This window comes from Athene noctua, chromosome 3 (assembly GCF_965140245.1).
Source record: "Athene noctua chromosome 3, bAthNoc1.hap1.1, whole genome shotgun sequence".
NCBI lineage: Eukaryota > Metazoa > Chordata > Aves > Strigiformes > Strigidae > Athene > Athene noctua.
The window spans coordinates 4,810,360-4,828,001 of record NC_134039.1 but is presented as its reverse complement, the minus strand read 5'-3'; the positions used below and the strand labels follow the sequence as shown (position 1 = coordinate 4,828,001).

Sequence of the window (17,642 nt, the reverse complement as noted above, 5' to 3'; positions counted from 1 at the left end):
AAATAAACTTTTGGGGGGGGTGTGGTGTGTATATATATGCAACACTGACCATTACTTCAAAAATGGAGAAGAAGAAATTGTCTTTTTTTGTTTTTGCTCCCTGTTTAGATACCCAGGTGTTAGCCACTTTCTAAACAATTTTAATTTGCTTTATATGTCTCTTTACAAAGTGTGCTGTTTGCAGTCTCATAGGTGAAGCTTGTAACATAATTTTGATATACGGGGATGCATGGTGTTCTTCCTAGCTTTTCCCAACCACAAATCCACGGGAATCTTTCTTTTTACTCCTGTGCTTTAGAAATGCTTCCCCGCACCACCCGGAATAAATGCTGTCATGGAAAATCTGGCCTGTCAACTTGCCTAATGATACATACACAAGGGACTTTTACCCCTTTCTGTCAGTTTAATCCTATCAGGTGTTAAAAAAACCCCTTTGTATGTCTGAGTATAAATAGAAGGAAAGAAGTCTAAGAAATAAAGCTTTGTGTCAACCTCTGTACGTGGTAAGAATTGACACATTCCACTCAATAATCTTTGTTTTTTGGAAATAAAGGTTCAGGAACTCTTCAGAGGGCTAGCTAGCCACAGCTAGGTGATCCCCACATTTAAAGTAGTCTTGCTTGCTATTGTGTTGTCAATCTCCACACTTGGATAACTTTGAATTTATACCTGCCGGCTGAGATGGTCTTCCTGCCGTTCTTCCGAGTTATGTCTGAGAACCTGAAACAATACACTTTTCTGTCCTCTTTGAAATGGAGTGATGGGTCGTTAGTGATGCCAGCATTGCACCGAGCCATCATCTGGTCTAGGGACACTTTAACACTTTCCTGTTTTATTTCTACTCATTCCAATAGAAAGTAGTAGTGAGAGTGGCTGTGTCTTAGGGATGTACATAACTGAGGCATTCCAAAGAGATGATTTTTTTTTAATTGTTGAGCTTCTTCCTGTTAATTCTGATCTGCGTAAGATCTGCCAGACTGGAGGTGAAAAGAATTAGTTGCTCTGAAAGCTGCCCACTCTCTCTGTTAATTAGGAAAACCAAGGAAAATAGGTGCCGCACTATGTGTCTGCCAGTTAGAAGTAGTCAGAACTCTAAGAGTATTTTTCATTACTATTGCAAAAAAAAAAAAAGCAGCTGCTTGTCATTTACTTAACCTTGCTTGGGCTGAATTTAATCAGTGGAAAACATCTGGAACTGATTCCCCTTCAATTTGGAGTGTCCAGTAATCTGCTGTGTACATACAACTGCTGCACCTTTAGCATTAGACTACTTGGCTAAACAATCTTTCGCAATATTGTTATCTTTTGGAAGGAAAAGAGGAAGCAACAGTAATTTCCTAATGAGCAAACATTTGCAATGTTCTGTATAGGTTGTGTTGTTCATTGATTTTGTGCAGCTGTTGTATGAAATCTATCGATCAGAGTTAATAAATTTCTAAGGGAGTAAAATTGCTTATTTTTATTCATTAAAATTGGGCCAAATTCTGAACTATTCAGCGTTGATTGACTACAACTGATGAAAGAACTTGACCTTGTTACTTTTCTGATAAAATACAATGTTGAATTATGAACAAACTTTTAGGATGTAAAAAGCTTCTGCTTATGAGCTATGAGTGGTTTTGCTTAAAACTGAGTCATTCTTGCAGAGTTAGGGTGTTGAACTTCTATAATGAACTATTGATACCTGCTTTTCAGCTGACTCTTCTGTTAGATAAAACTAAAGGAATCACTGAATTGGATAGTAATTCTGGATAAAATGCAAGCCATTGCTAAAAGGCCACTCAGTGGGAGATACATGGAGGAATAACTGATGTGTTTAAACAATGTTTTGTGTGGACAATGCATTCCTTCTTTACAAGGAAAGCTGGCAAAACTGGAATATATACTTTTTTCGATATAAATCCCATTGACTTGCAGGTAAACATCTATATTTAAATGAGCCTCTTTGGAAACCAGAAGTGAGTAAGTGTATCTTTGGGAAAAGCTCTTCCTTCTAAGTGTTCTCCTACAGAGAAATTTTCAGTGACCATCCCTGCTGACTTGGAAATCGTTTCTGTGGGAACCCCTTGGGGGTAAGGCCCACAGATGTGGGAGGAAAGGGTGATGAATTACTTCAGACATCCCTTCCTCTCTGCTTTGCCCCTTCTGTTGGGGAGTTCTCTTGCTTTTCCTTCCATGCCAATTTGGGTAAAGCTCCTATATGGCACCTCCTCTTTTATTATGGAAAAAAAATACAGATATGATTAGTGCTACTCCAATGCAGCAGAAAAGCACTCAGCTTGGAAATATGAAGCAATACTGATGTTTTTTTACATGATGCACTATTTTAATAATGTGTTGGTTTATTAGGCATCTTCTAGCAGAGGTAATCCACCATCTAGGAAAAATTCTCCTGTGTTTCCTCTCTTGCGTTCTTGCTACGGTCTGTAGCATGTGGTCTTGCCAACAAGAGAATTGTGTGTAGTTGGCATGGACTTAAACTCTTCTGTAAAAGAAGAATGTTTTTTCATCTTTGAATAAGGTGAATAACGGGGAGAACATCTGTAATGCAATTCTGATAACTAATTCCAGGAATCCTGGCTTTCACACAACCTGGTTCTGAATCTGCCTCGTGGGTACATAAACTGTGACCGTGTTCTGACCCTTTGGATCCATTTGTGTTCCTTTAAGTATTATATTATGCTGAGCTCTCAGAACTTGATTCCAGTTTTCAAAAAAATCTTAAGCAGCATAATGCCAGTATTTGTTGCTAGTGGCTTTTTCATTCTGTTTTTAATGGGGTGAATCAGACCATGGCAATGGGATACTCTAGACCTAGATGTACTAACTCAATTAAGATCCATTTCAGGTCAGGTTGACCTGAATCTATCCTAGATTAGTTTGTGCTGAGTGAGCCATCATGAAGCAAGTGTGTGCTGGCAGCCCTAGACAAAAGTCTACAAGTTTCTCTCGCTGTTTGTTTGAAGGGCTCAGATTGGCTGCTGTTTCTTATAACCTTGTAAATGTTAGAGAGAGTGTGCACTAGATTCTGCTGTACACAGGGGCCCAGCAGCTTAAGGTTTACAGGGATGAATTTAGACAACCTGATGAACAGAAACTACATGCGAACTTGCCTTAGTATAATAAAATATCAGTGCTAAATAGGACTTGTCCTTTTCTTGGAGAAATGGTGTCTGGAAGTTCAGCAGTTGCACTATTTCATAAAACAGTGGGCCTGTTCATATGTCATATGAATGACATCAGTTTTAGCTGATAGAGATCTACTTGGATAAGATAGTGATGGCTTTTTGGGGAATTACTTTGCCTGGTAAAGATCCTTAATTTACATTATTTGCAATCTTCTGCTTAAGTCTCCTTACAGGGATAAAGATATTCTTTGCTAGATAAATAAATGCATTAGTGTATGCCAAACTTGGACATGGCCTGGCTGGAGTGGAAACAGCCTGGGGAAAAATACTTCTTGAAACTCTTACAAATGGAGAATAAGGCAACTTAAGTTGGGGGTCCAAAAAGTCTGCATCAGTAGTAGTTTCCAAAAAAAAAAAAAAGATTAATTTGAACAAGTTTGCTGTTTGCTATTTTAAAGCATTTAATTCAGAGAAAGGCTTATTAAGGAGATCTCTGTTGCTGTCTTCTGCCTTCTTCATCTCCATATCTCCCCTCTCCAGCACTGAATAGACCTTAGTGTGTTCCCATTTCATAGCATGCGATCACACATCTACAGTCTTCTCTTTCCCTCCATTTAGATGCTGCGGCATCTGAGTCATGCAATTCTTCTCTATATGAGATGGAATTGTTCAAGAGATTTTTTTTTTTCCAATGTTTATCTAGTTAGCTTCTCTGCCAACCATCTGAAGAATCTGTACTGCAGGGGAGAGATAGGACATCTTTAGCTTTGCACATCCTCCCTTGTGCGGTGCGGATGTGTCTCACCTCAAAGGCAGAAATGTGGCTTTTTTTCAGTGAGACTCTGTCCAAAGGAATTGATGTCTTAGTCATGAAAAAAAATGAAGGAATTGTTGTAGAAAGGCTCTCTTCAGTTTCAGTGATCTCATCTAAGCAGTTTTTGCAACTGAACAACGACTCCAGTATGCTTTAACTTAACCTGCTGAGCTGCAAGTAACTGAGTGTGTTGTGCCGAATGGCAATCTGTACGGACCTTGGAGTGGCACAGGAGTGTGCTAAGGTTTCAGTTGTGAATTTCTTGTGATATCAGATGAGAAACATGGTTAGATATGGGCATAAGCGAAGCAGATCCTTGTCAAGGAGGTGCTTCTGTGCCATGCCAGCAAACATCATCATTACAATAACCTTTGCAAAGCCAGAAAGAGTCAGTAATTTGAACCTAAGCATCAAGATCTCCCCCTCGCTTGTGGCTTCAAACTCACCGAAATCTGTTTCTCAGATGGAAGACCGACCATAATCCAAATCTGGATAAGAGAACACTAAAGCATTTATACCTTGAAATCCCACTCATAAAGCATGGATTGAGGGGTGTGTGTGGTGTGTGTCCACAATAGAACAATATAAAGTTCAGAACAAGGAGGTAACTGCACAAGAGGATCAATGAAAAGGAAGGGGGGGGGGGGGGGGGGGGGAAATGAGGCACAAGGTGTTAATTTCTCCGTACTGGTCTGAAAGAAAATCTCCAAAGGCCTTGTGTACAACAGTTAGTAGCATTTATGATGCCCAGAGTCCAAATGGCAGTGAAAATCATGGATCTTAATGCTTTAGGATTGTAATAAGAGTTTTCACATTATCCTTTCAAAAGAAGTAATTTACCTTTTGGGCCATGCCTTTGTTATTTCCAGAGTCTGTAATACCTTCCTCTAAAGCTCTATTGAAATAAAATTAATTTTACTTATATAACCTACCTTTCTAGGGTTGTGACATGGTGGCTCACTAGTGTTGCATTTTTTCCCCATAGCAGTATTAACAGTGTTTGAGGGCACCGCATGAATTTTCCATTCACTGGGCAAGTGCGTGTTCTGATCTGTACTAAAATCAATGTAAACAAATTTTAATGTATTCTCAACTCCATGTGAACAAATTTACTGAATAAAACCCATCAAGAATTCTTGGATACCACCTCGGACTTGGAAAGTCCCACAGCTGCAGACGACAGGAAGTTCTCTGAAGCTAGTGCTGTATATTTGTCCTGTCCTTGTGCATCTGCTCTTCACCTCTGTTGGAGACAAGGCAGAGCATAATACAGTTCTTTGTCCTGATCTGTTGTTATCTGATATTAAGAAAATCCAGCTGGTTTTTCTGTTTCAGCAGTTATTTAAAGGTGCAAACCATTCCAGGATGTATGTGTATGTTTGCATTTGAATGGTTATGGAATCCTGCTACCCCTCCACTTGTGCTTACCAAAAATATAGATAGTGAATCATCTGTTTTCTCCACATTTAATGGAGAAAACAAAATGGTTATAATTTCAAGCCATTGCTGGATGAACACTTGAGAAATCTTATATACAGGCTGCATAAAGAATATTTCTGTTGCTTGCTAAAGACAAAGGTAGATGTGGGATTACACGTTCAGTTCTAACCTAGTCTTTGAATGCAGTAGAAATTGTTTTGGAACAAAGTGCCTTTACCTGGCTTCCTTAGGGTAAGGAGCTTGTACCCATGTTCAGAATACAGACTCAATTCATGTGCTCTTGGCTCACTCACTGGACACAGGTGTAGTAACAGAGTGCTTTCCTCAAAGGTCCTTCTTAGCTCTTAGGCAACAGCAAAGGCTTGTGAAATCTGTGAGGTAAATCAGGCTGAAGTGATTCCAGGGAGAAATCGTTTGAGGTAGTGATGAAACTGTCAAGTGTTTGATATTCTTTCAAAGGGAAATAATATTCCTTAGCTATCTAAAATGTCTTGTAAAACTGTGTTTCTAATGAAATTGTTTGCCACGGCTGAATTTTATTTTCCCCACAACAACAGTTCAGTCTAAACAAAGTTTTTTCTAGAGATACTTTTACTCCAGTTATCATATGATCCTAGTCTGTACTGCAAGACAGAGGTTGGAAGTGGAGGGGAATCACTGTTTGGATTCTTCAACTGCGTTAAGACACCGAGTGCTGTCTGAATCTTCCATGCCCCAGAAAACTGAAGGGAATATTCTGCAAGGATAGCCTGTGGTTTGCCTACCAACAACTAGCAGAACTTTAGTCAGTGGTACAAAGAAGATTGTCCTAATCACATTCATAGTTTCTATCCTCTTGACAATGTTTCTGAAACCATTAGTGATGTTTAGAAAACAAATTGCAGTTTCATTTTTTTTTTTTCAGTTAAAAATATTTGGTCTCAAATCAAGAAGTTTTTTTCCCTGCTACCTCTGTTAGGGTTCAACATCTGTAGCTGTGTGTGTATGCAAAAATGTTGACTCTGATAAATAATGAGATTAATGGCATTAAGATTGAGAGTTGAGCCATGTGACTTTCACTCATAGCAAAGATGAATTCATGTCTCAGTAATGTGACTTAAAGCGTGGATGGAACTAAAACCTTGTAATGGGACTGAAAGGGGAAGAAAATATATATCTGTTGTGATTTGTACGATATCAATTTTCTCTGAAGATGCTTATCTCAGTTCACATTCGGCATTCATCCAGATTTCTGTTTGGGATTGACAGAGTCTACAACCAGTTCATAATGTACTGACCATCGTATTCGGTGATGGTCATGCTTGGTTCTCTGCTTTTCAGGGCTTTGTTGCACATCTCAGGAGGAACAGTTTGCTCCATGGAGATGCATTTTATGGGGAGAGCGGGTCAGTCGAACTGAGAAGTGTAAGGTGTGCTTGAGAGTGAGCTTTTTCACCCTCTTGCACAGAGGTCCTGTGGTGGAGGGAAAGGTGAGATGTTCACTAGAGCTGTGTCTCATGACATCTGTCAGTGTTGTTCTCACTGCCTCATGGTTTTTCAAGCGAAATCATGGCCTGCTGCCAGAGGAGAATCAAGGTCACCCTGAGACTCAAGAGCTTCAGGACACAGATATGTTTCTGTGATGTCATAAGTAAAGAAAGACTTTAGGCCTCAGAGTGTGTGTCAGTTTAGAGCTGTATCTCAGTTGTAAACATCATTGTTCCCTTGTCATGTAAAATATCTGGCTCCTATTGGGAGTGTAAAATACTAAGTATGCTGGGTCTTCTCAAGCTAACAATTTGAGTCTCAAGAAATTGGATTAAAGTTGTGTTTTATTTGTAGCAGCAAAATTTCAACAACTTCGTAATGAAAATAAATTTAAGAGGAGCTTAAAATATTCGAAGTATTTCCTAATGGAAATTCTGAACAAGCAATATGAGAAAATGGGAATGTAGCATTAATAGTGAATGTACATACTGATTGAGCTCTGAAGTATGTGATTGAAGAGCCCATGGATTTAAATAAAATGTGATCAGTTGGACTGCAGCATTTTTAGGAAGATAACTTATTATAAGGGGGTTTTGTGCTTATAAGATGTTACAGTTCAAATTCTATGAACATCTGTCAATTTTTATAGTATTGGGTACACATAACAATGGCTATTTGGTTTTTAGTAGCTGTAACTTAGAGTTTTACTCAAACTACTGCCCTACCTAAAATATATTCTCATTCAACATTTAGCAGATAAGGATGCAGAGCAAATGTATTTGAAATAGGAAGGAATCACTCCCCTAACGTTGTTTCTTTTCACCTGGAATGTACAAGATAACAGCTGGTGCTTTACGTAGGAATAGTTTTGATTGAGTGCAGTCAGTAGCTACAAATTATTTTGCTGAACTTTGAGTTTTAGGACAAATATGGCAATTATTTCCTCTAGTATTAAGGCTTACTTTAATTTAGAGCATTTTTCTGGTCAGTACGGAATAAGCAGATAGGTAACAATGTTGTATGTCTCGAATTTATGATTAACAGCTAGTCAATGGGAAATTATTCTGCAAGGATTCCATTGTGTGATGCAAAGAACCGCGTTAGACCAGCAAATAATGGTGGCATATTTCACTGTAATTACAATAATTGGGTTTTGTGTTCTTGTGAGTCAAAACATTGACAATGATTTGGAAGATGTTTCTCATTTTACTGTCACTGCAATTTGTACGCTTTGACCATTAATAGGCATGAAAAATAAAAATGTTTTCAGACTGATTTATTTTCTTTAATAGCTACACTGAAACTGTACTTCCTTTTTAAAATAAACATTTTTACTATAATGGCAGTTCTGAATCCCATAATGGAAAGTAACTCTATATATTTATATTACATGATACATTCCCTATGTGTAATTCTAAGAGTTTGTATGTGTTAAGAGCTCTCCTTGCAGAGCTAACAAGCTGCCAAATTATATTTCACTGGCTATTAATTGTTTCATTTTAAGGTCAAGTTCTTCTTGTCCTCCTTAAAAAAAAAAAAAGGCAAGCAGTGAAGAAGTATCACTTTCAAAGCTATTTTTGCCTTATTTTTCTTGACTGTTCTTACAGTATGTTTTGATATTCAGAATAACTGAACTAACAGTCAAGTATTGCTAGCCTTAAAAAGTCAAATGCATTAGTATTGGTGATCTTGAATTTAGTCTTGGAGACCTGATCTCTGAGCATATTTACAAGGTGTGGATGGTGTCTCCGACTCTGAAAATGTGTTCGAAATATCTGTGGGTACAAAGATTGTGTCAGATAAGCAAAAGAAACAGAATGAGGCTTCAGTTAAGAGAAAAAGGAGATACTTTTAAAAGTTGAAATAAGTCAAAATATTTTGCTGTAAAGTATTCGGAAATGTTTTCTTGACATCATTTGAACACAACCTTGTCTTGTTAGATGCTTTCCCGAAGGAGTCCAGTTCATATTACTCCTGGACCAGTTGTGGCAGCACTTGAGCCTAACATAGGTGGCAAAAGTAGCTCGCTGCTGACAATAGATGTCAGCTGCTTATTCTGTGGTGTTCCAGCCACTGTGTTAACGGCAAATGTAAACTACTGTGGCAGAACTGGAGCTACTCTGCAGGAAGCTGTGCCTGCAGATTTACTCAGTTATTGTAATGTTTAATGCAAGATTATGTAGTATTGAGTAATGTGAAGAAGCAGGAGAAAACAAATAAATAGGGATTTCTTGTTGATCATGCAGTTGAGCTGGCAATGTAAATGTTAAAATACGTTCCAAGATAGATATTTTGCTAGGAGCTCTTCTTACATGAAGAAGGATAAGCTCAAGGGCTGGGAAGTCTTTAATTAAGACAGGTAGGTAGGTGCTTTGCTTTGGACAAAAGTTCTTTTTCCTATTGATGTCACTGCTGTCACAATCCTGCTACTGCCATGTGGCACAACTTGATAGCTGAACTGTATGTGCTGCACAGTTCACTCTGGGTTTCTTTTAATGCTCCTCTTCCACAATCAGCCAGAAAAAATCTGTTTTCCAACCTCTTTGCTAGACCTCACCTCTTATTACCATCCATATCAATCACATATGTTCGACTGAGCTTGGAAGCCTGGGGTTTTTTTGTGTGTTCAGGAGAAATAGCTTTCATGAGAAAAAAAGGTATTACTCTTCTCAGGAACAGAGCCCTAGAGAGAAGAAATATTAAAACAAAGATGTCAATGTTCACTAATCTCAATCCACATCAAAACGTGGGCAGGACTAGCTACCTGAGATACACACACACACATATAGATGCTGTATCTTAAGAGATGGGAGTTTTCTATGCATGATACAGTTGGAGAGCAAGGAGCACCTCTAGGCTTCAGTTATAGGCCAAACGTTTCTCTAGTTTCCTGTCTTTAGAGTCTCCTAAGTCTGCTTGGCTCGGTAAGATGGAAGACAAAAGTCCACAGATGTAAATGTTGTTGTAATATGTACTTGTTGTACTCCCTGCCAGGAGGGTGCAGAGAGGGGGGATGAGTCTCTGGAGCCAAGGAGCCAGCGCCAGGCCCCGAGGGAATGGCCTCAAGCTGCCCAGGGCAGGGTCAGGCTGGCTCTGAGGAAGGATTTCTGTGCAGAAGGGGCTGTTGGGCGTTGGAATGGGCTGCCCAGGGCAGGGGGGAGTCCCCGGGATCCCTGGAGGGGTTGAAGAGTCGGTCTGAGCCAGTGCTGAGGGATCTGGGGGAGTTGGGAACGGTCAGGGGGAGGGTCATGGTGGGGCTGGAGGAGCTTCAAGGTCTTTCCCAACCGAGATGATTCTGTGAAGCAAAGGCTTTAAGAGTGTTTTATTCATACTCATGGAAAAAGATATCTGGCTGTCAGAGTTGTACGTACCCCTGAAATGCTGTGTCCTTTCTCCTGTGAAAGAAGGCAGCTAGAGGGAAGCATCCAGGCAGTTGGACCATGTACCTATCCATGTAGTAAATATTCATATTATTGTTCAACGTGCAGTGTGATTAAACGATGAGAGCAGAATGCCTACAGCTCACTCACAGCAAGCTACATTTAGCTATGTTCAAAACAAAACAGAAAACCCTGGCGTTTTTTTTTTTTAACAAATTTTAGCTTGCTAGTCTGACAAGGAACTGAAAACAGCTTCCTCTAGCTTTCTTTTGTGGGTCGTTCCCATGAGGAAAACCGAAAAACAATCCTGGGCATAACGCAACTAGAAATGTAGACGTTAAAACAGCTAGATTAGTAGCTCTTCTTGGTCACTTAGTTCCATGTTTTTGTTAATGTTTTTATCACAGCACAATCAATTGACATCTATAAAATAATTAATTTGCTCAGATTAAATTGGACGAGGAGAATCCTTTCTTAACGCTTTTGAAAGGGACTGTACTGAGTGCAATCAAAATCATAACTTGCTATCTGAACAGATAGTGAGTGGCACCAACACTGCGTGCTTCTCTACTATGCTCCATTAATCTCCAATTCTCTTCTGACAGGTCATATCTCTGTACGAGGAGGCACTTATAACTCTTTGTGCAATTCGTCCCTGACCACTTCTCTGAATCTATCAACAAACCTGCTTGTCAGTTAATGCCAAACATTACACAGGTTCCCTGGTATGGACGTTTCCTCATTCAACAAGTTATTTCCTGCAAAATATTCAGCTAAATATTCTAAGACAATATGTTTCATGTAAAGAAAAAAAAGTTGATTTTTGTACTGAACGTTCTTAAGTAGGCATATTTATGATGCTGTAGAAAATTTTTGGTGGTTATTTTTCTGAATACGTTGCATCCTTTTTATTTACTTTCAAGGAAGTTCAGGCATGCGGGTAGATAACAGTATCTTCGTGTGCGTTCAGAAATATGTTTCATTGTTTTCTCTCTGCATGTTTTCCAGTACTACATGCCTTTGAATTATGTGTTGGTATTCATTTACATCTCCGTGCTGTCCCATTAGACATGTAATGAGTGATTGTGGTTCCACGGGGTGTAAGTCAGTATGTAATTTGGCCTGCAGGCTTATCTAAACAAAAGAATGTACAACAAATAAAGTCAGCATTAGTGCATTTTGAGTGCTGATTGTTTCAAATCAGATACACAGGAAACCAGATGTTGAAGTTTATCTAAAACACTTGCAGCCCAACATGTAACTAAGTACAGCAGCAATAGTGCATGGCGCTTTTTACATATACTTAGTAATATGTTCACAGCAAATACAAATTTATTCTTATTTCTGAATTGACTTTTTCAGATGCTCTTTTATTTCTGGCAGAACAGAATTAATGAATTTTGGTCTGATTCTGCAGGTCTCCTGGGAGCAAAAACAAATTCAGGGAGGATGTACAAGATTTGCAGTATCAGCCACGTCTCTAATGACAATAAATTTAGATGCCTAAAATTAGGTTCATAAAGTGGCTTGGCTTTAACTGTACTAGGCACTTGTAGCTCTTAGAGTTGTGTATGGGACAATATGAGTATTTGGCATTTGCAGATGACTTACATTTGAGTACCTAGTAAGGATTTAAAATCCCAGCTTCAGATGCTCAGATTTTTAACACTTTTACAGAAAACCAAAATCAAAATAGCTCTTTCTTATTTAGACTAGGACCGAGTACACTCCTGATGCTTTTGTTCCACAACACTAATGAAGAAAAGCTCATGACAGAACTTTCGTAAAGAAGTTAGTCTATGCTAATAATACCTGTTGCTGTGTTCTTCCAACACGACTGCTCAGATGAGCTTGAATTCTGTTTGGCTGCTGAAATGAATAATAGGAGCAAGTTGAAGAGGTTTTTTAAAGTCAGGCTGGTGGTCAGGTGTCAGACACTTCTAAGGCACCTTGGTTTTCATAAGCCATTAATTTTCTTTTTTTCTGAGGAAAGTAAGGATTTGTGAATATCTCAGTTTAGGCCCCAAACCGGTTTGCATCTCTGTAGGTCTTCAAAATTACTGTGTTTTGGGCAGTGAGGTGATAGGAGCTCCTGCCACAAGAAGGAAGATAAGAACCAATTCTGTGATCTTCACAGGTAGTTCCTCCCTGTGGATAAAGGTAGCATAGTCATTCCATGGATTTTCTGTCAACGTGCTGCCTTTATATATAAAACAAGAAGGCATTTGTTACATTGAGTAGCAGAGCCTGCTGTTTTGAGAGTGTTTTAACAACTTCTGATCTGAAAGTGATTAAAAGACAGTGACACTGAAGGACTAGATTGGAATTTACTTTTGGTCTCTTAAGCATGTTTCTTTTTATAATGTTCTGTTTTTAAAAAACAACCAACCAAGCAAGCAAAACCCTCAGAAAAGAAAAGCCCCCACCCTTACTTTTATCTAATAGATGACACCTTATTCTCATCAGCGTTCTCTATATGTTAATCTTTTTACTGCTTTGAACTTGGGTTTAGCTTACCTTTTACGTTCTACCCGGCCCTTCTCCAGCCCTGGGGTTTTACATGAAGCTCTACAGCTTTCCTGGTCATCTTTATCCACCTGCTCAGTGAGCTCTCCCCTCTCAGCAGGTACTTGGCAATGTCTTCACACAATCTAGTACTTAACAATTTGAAGAATAAATATTCATGTGACATGAACTCTTTTATGCTAAACTGGCTCACATTTACTATCCATTTCTATCCCGGTACCTGTGTTTCCTCAGCTGAATTTGCCAAATACCTCCTTTCTTTCAAGTTCTTTGGTGTTTGTGTTTTCCTAGGAGTAGTAACTGCAGGTACCCTTCTGTATAACATAAGCAGCTACTGCAGTTGTCTTCAGACTTCTGTAAAGTAGACTGTGTGGGAAAGGTATGAGTTATCTTTAAATTCATGTTTGGGTTTTTCTTGGTGAATGTGAAAAACCTTCCTAATCAAAACAGGAAATTGGAATTATTTGCAGTAGAAGAGACCTGGGTTTGCTTTTTTCTTTACTCTTTATCTGAGAATAGTGCAAAATCTTCCTGGTTATTTTGTCCTGGTATTGGTGGGCATTGCCTATTTGAGAATGACCATGGTAAGGGGAACCACGTGCAATCGTATTTTCTACTGCAGTTGTAAATTGGGAGTTCACTTTTCCCCCATACTACAAAGACAGAAGTTAATATAATATAGATAAGGAATCTAAGGCTAGATAAAGCCTAAGAACCATTACAAAAATATCTCTGGGTTACATTTTGATGTCTATTATGTTCTCACCATTTTAGAAATGAACACTGAAGGAAAAAATAGAGGTATGTGAAACTCAGTTTTCCTTTTGCTCTTTCATTTAATGAGTTGACCTGTTTCACAGATTCCTAGATCTACTGCCTTCACTGGTATTTGTTGTACTGTGGTAGATACTGTTCTGTATTTTCAACTTGCTGCTTCCATCTGCTCATGCTCTGAAAATATTATATACTTTATAACAGAATAGGTACAGCTTCTTCACATTATGAGTAGTAGCACACATGGAAAGGAAGGATGGCTTCTCTTGGTTTTCCCCTTCCTATTTCTTTGCCTCTCCTCCTTGCTACTCTGCAACAATAAAAAATAGGTATTCATTCCCAAAAAGTCAGTTTGGAAAAGGAAAGCTTATTAAAATAAACATAGAGAAGGAAGATATAGTTTTTCTGGCTTGAGCTGCAGCTGGTACAAACTTACCATGTGTAGTAGCTGGACCTTACAGCTTTGAGTTGTATTTCTGGAAAGCATCGCTGCCATGTGTTGAATGTATTTTAACGCTCCACATTTCCTCAAAATGAAAGCTTTATCATCCATGGTTATTACTAATTACTTCATTACTCAGAGCTTATGGCTCCTTGACATTAAAAAAAAAAAAAAAAAGAAAATGTTCCTTTTTGTGTGACTTTGGGAATTTTGATTCATGACTGAACTTTGCTGGCTAAATGAGTTTTGGAAGTTCATTCAGGGGAAGCGACAGAAACTGAGTTGGTTCCAGAAAGAGTGTTTCAAATAACTGCTCATGACTCTGACAGACACCTGAAGGACAGAAAATATTTGGAAGAGAGGACATGTTACTTGTATTTACCATTGACATTAATGTTTGGATGTGTGGGCCAGAAAACACTATTAATGGGTTAATATTTTAAAGCAGGAACACACAGAATTAATCAGTGATAAAACCATAAAGGGATTCACCCTTAATAGCTTTCATTATTTGGGTTACAAGGATAAAACAGGTGGTATTTTGTGGTAGCTTTGTACTTCACAAAGCACGAACCTGAACTGACTCTGAATTAAGTCAAGTGGCTTTGAGAGTAGTAGGGAATCTTCTAATATCACCACCTAAATGTTATGAACCTCAGAGCTATGACTTCTGCTTTAACTTAAGAGCAGCACTTCCAGGAGAAGCTCCTCTTTCTTATAATACTTGTGTAAGCTAGAGGCTGGTTACAGACTAGATTTCTTTCAAAAACCTAACTGGCAAAAAATCATTCTGTCCACAGATCTGACCATGTGGGAAGTATGGGAGGGGAGAGGTGCAGCGGGGAGGTGATCATTGAGACATGACCCATGTTTTATGGAGCCAAGTGCACATCTTCAACTAATAAAATTAACGATGGAGTATATGCTGTGGAACTCCTGGTTGTGCAAATTACATAATCACATCATTGTCTTTTTCAAAATGCTTGAAGGAATGAAACCTATGTCTACTACTTGTGGGATGAGTTTGTCACAGATATGCATAGCAGTCTTCCCAAAACAGAAAATTTGCACGGTTTTACCCTATATAAAGATGAAACAGAAGATTGCTGTGCTTGTATAGGTAACCAAGCAGGTGTTGAGGCCATTTTAAGCCCAGGATTATATAGTACGTGTCTCTGCAGAAGGTCCATGGTCAGAGAAGCAGGGGTTCCAGGCACACCCTGCTGTAACAGTAAAGTTGTCCCAATTTTCTCATTACTCTTATGTTATGGAGCAAAAAGCCATTGTAGCAGTGAATGCTTCTTACAAAAGGAATTAGCAAGCCCAGTGTAAACAATTAGGGTTTTCTGTTTTTTTTAAGAACCCATGGATGCAGATAGCAAACAGCAGTATGATAAGTTTGATCAGTGAATATAGACCAAACCTTTAAAATTACAGAAATAAAATATATGTGATTGTCATGATACTTACGACAAATGCATTGCAGTAATTTTAATATCTATCCTGTGCTATAAAGGAGGCAAAACCCCCATGAATTAATTAGATCCTTCTCTTACTATTTCAGCAGTCCATTGTGTAGTATGAATCGACAGCAATACAATATTTTCCTTTTATTTTGATTATGCCTTATGTGGGCACAGTGACAACTCTGCCTCTGGCCAGCTCTCTAATTCTGCTAGGCTTCTATGGGGAAAACTGAAGTGGAAGCCAGAACTCCCCCAGTTTAATTTTGCAAATGTGATCATGTGCAGTGTTACTACCTTAGAGATTGAATTAATTGATTAAATCTGTGTTTACTTCTCAAAGCAATGCTTCACATATGGATCTGTGTCTCTCAAGACTTTGTCCAGAAATAACGCTCTTGGAGGAAAAAAGTCTTATCAGAATAAGTGCAGAACTGGCAGGTCTCACAAAATAAAGCTCCTCTAGAGCAACCAGACACAGAAGTTCATGTTCCCAGTGCCAGGAAGATTTGGGTTTCTTCTGGGAACAGCTTAATTGTGATTAAATGCAGCAGATGTAAATAAAATAGCTTTGTGATTTAATGTCTTTTAGCAACGTTTAGTTATGCTATTTTATATTTATATTCCATAGACTTGATTTTCATTGCTAGTCATGCTATGGCCCTTCCAATAGTAAGCTCTGATGTTGTATGCTTTTTAGTATTTAGCTTGAATGTAGTCCAGCCAAAGTGGTGCTGTAGAATGAATTTGAAATTTCAACAACTTGGTCTTCTAGGAGGGCAGATTTTTTATTTCTGTGATGTGGGTTGTTGTTTTCTTCTCACCCATCACAGCATATGCAAGTGACACCACTTTGTCTTTTACTTGATTGGTTTGACAATTTTCATGATTCTCCCCCTGCGACTATTTATTTTTTTTTTCCACCATGGAATTTAGATGTGTCATCCTGTGCATTTTCCAAGTTAGACTTGGCGAGCTCATAACTGCATGTGCTAAGCTTTCAAGAATGATCAGAATTAAAATAGTTAGGGATAGTTTCTTAGAAACTGTTAGGATCGCTAGTAGTCATATTTCACATCAGAGCAATTTAAGCTAGATGTACCTTTTGAACAAAATATATATAGGAAAAGATATTGAGAAGACCTTAGAGCAGGAATTGCTTATGAATATTGATGCAGCTGAACTCAGAAAGGCAGGTTCATGTGTATTTCACACGTATGGTGAAAGAAGTCAGCCCTGTACTTGAGCAAAATAAACACTGAGGCTAGAGCTTTTTAAAACGTCAGGTTTCATCAGTTACAGGGCTATACTTGTCTGGTTTTTTGCAGTCTGTGAGTGAACTTCATTCACTGGCCATGTCTTCGCAAACTGGGATGAAATTACTAGTTTTCTTATCCTACGGCTTTGTATCCATTGTGGTTACCATGTTGAGCTGACTGCATTTACGCACCTGAGGTTCTTCCCTGGTCCGTGGCAGAATTTTTGAACGTTGGTGAATATAGTGACCAAATACAATACTTGAAATAAAAATGCTATTTATAGGATAATAGTGATAGAATTTTACAGAAGGGGTTTAGAGAAATTAAAGCATACACGGTGTTAATTAAAGGGAATGAAAGTCAGATTTTTTTGTTGTCATGCCCACATTGAAATCGTGGGTATAGTGAATTTTTGCTTACAGGGAGACCATCCTCAAGAAGGCAAGACGTTCTTGTAAGAGGTTCCTGTGTATTTGAACTATGTATATGCACGTATATGCTTTTGTATGACGTATAAGCATCAACTTCACCAATTCTGACAAAAAAAGCAAGCCATGTCTCTCACTAGAACCATTTCTTTAATCTACTGCACGGTATCTTAAGCAAGGGAAAGAGCTCGTATATATTGTCTCCCTAATGTATTATGATTTATTTGTATTTGTGCAGTGAAAAGACGTTTAGAAGGGAATACACAAGAAATGTCACGGGCCAACAGCTTCACTGATGACATCGACCTTGTATCAGAAGAGTCGCCGCTGTCAGCTGTATCCGATGTGGCACAGTAAGTGGAACAACAATTTTTAAAATGATAATATAAGTGTTTATTAATGTTGAGGGAGATCTGTCAATGAAGAAAAGTATTATTCTTTGGCTGGCTACATTTGAAGTGATTATGATCTTTAACTATATGTGGATGTTTCTGCAAAATGCCAGTGTAGTTCAATGGAAG

At 38.5% G+C, this 17,642-nt stretch overlaps 1 protein-coding gene across 2 annotated transcripts in view; it reads left to right on the top strand.

The window, feature by feature from the left end:
- The window catches only part of LOC141958853 (potassium voltage-gated channel subfamily KQT member 1-like), a 513,504-nt gene that overhangs the window by 82,120 nt on the left and 413,742 nt on the right, over positions 1-17,642 (top strand). For both annotated transcript variants that reach the window (XM_074901810.1, XM_074901811.1), the window contains exon 12: positions 17,360-17,474. In XM_074901810.1, coding sequence (XP_074757911.1) covers positions 17,360-17,474 — 115 coding nt within the window. The remainder of the gene's footprint in view (positions 1-17,359; positions 17,475-17,642) is intronic.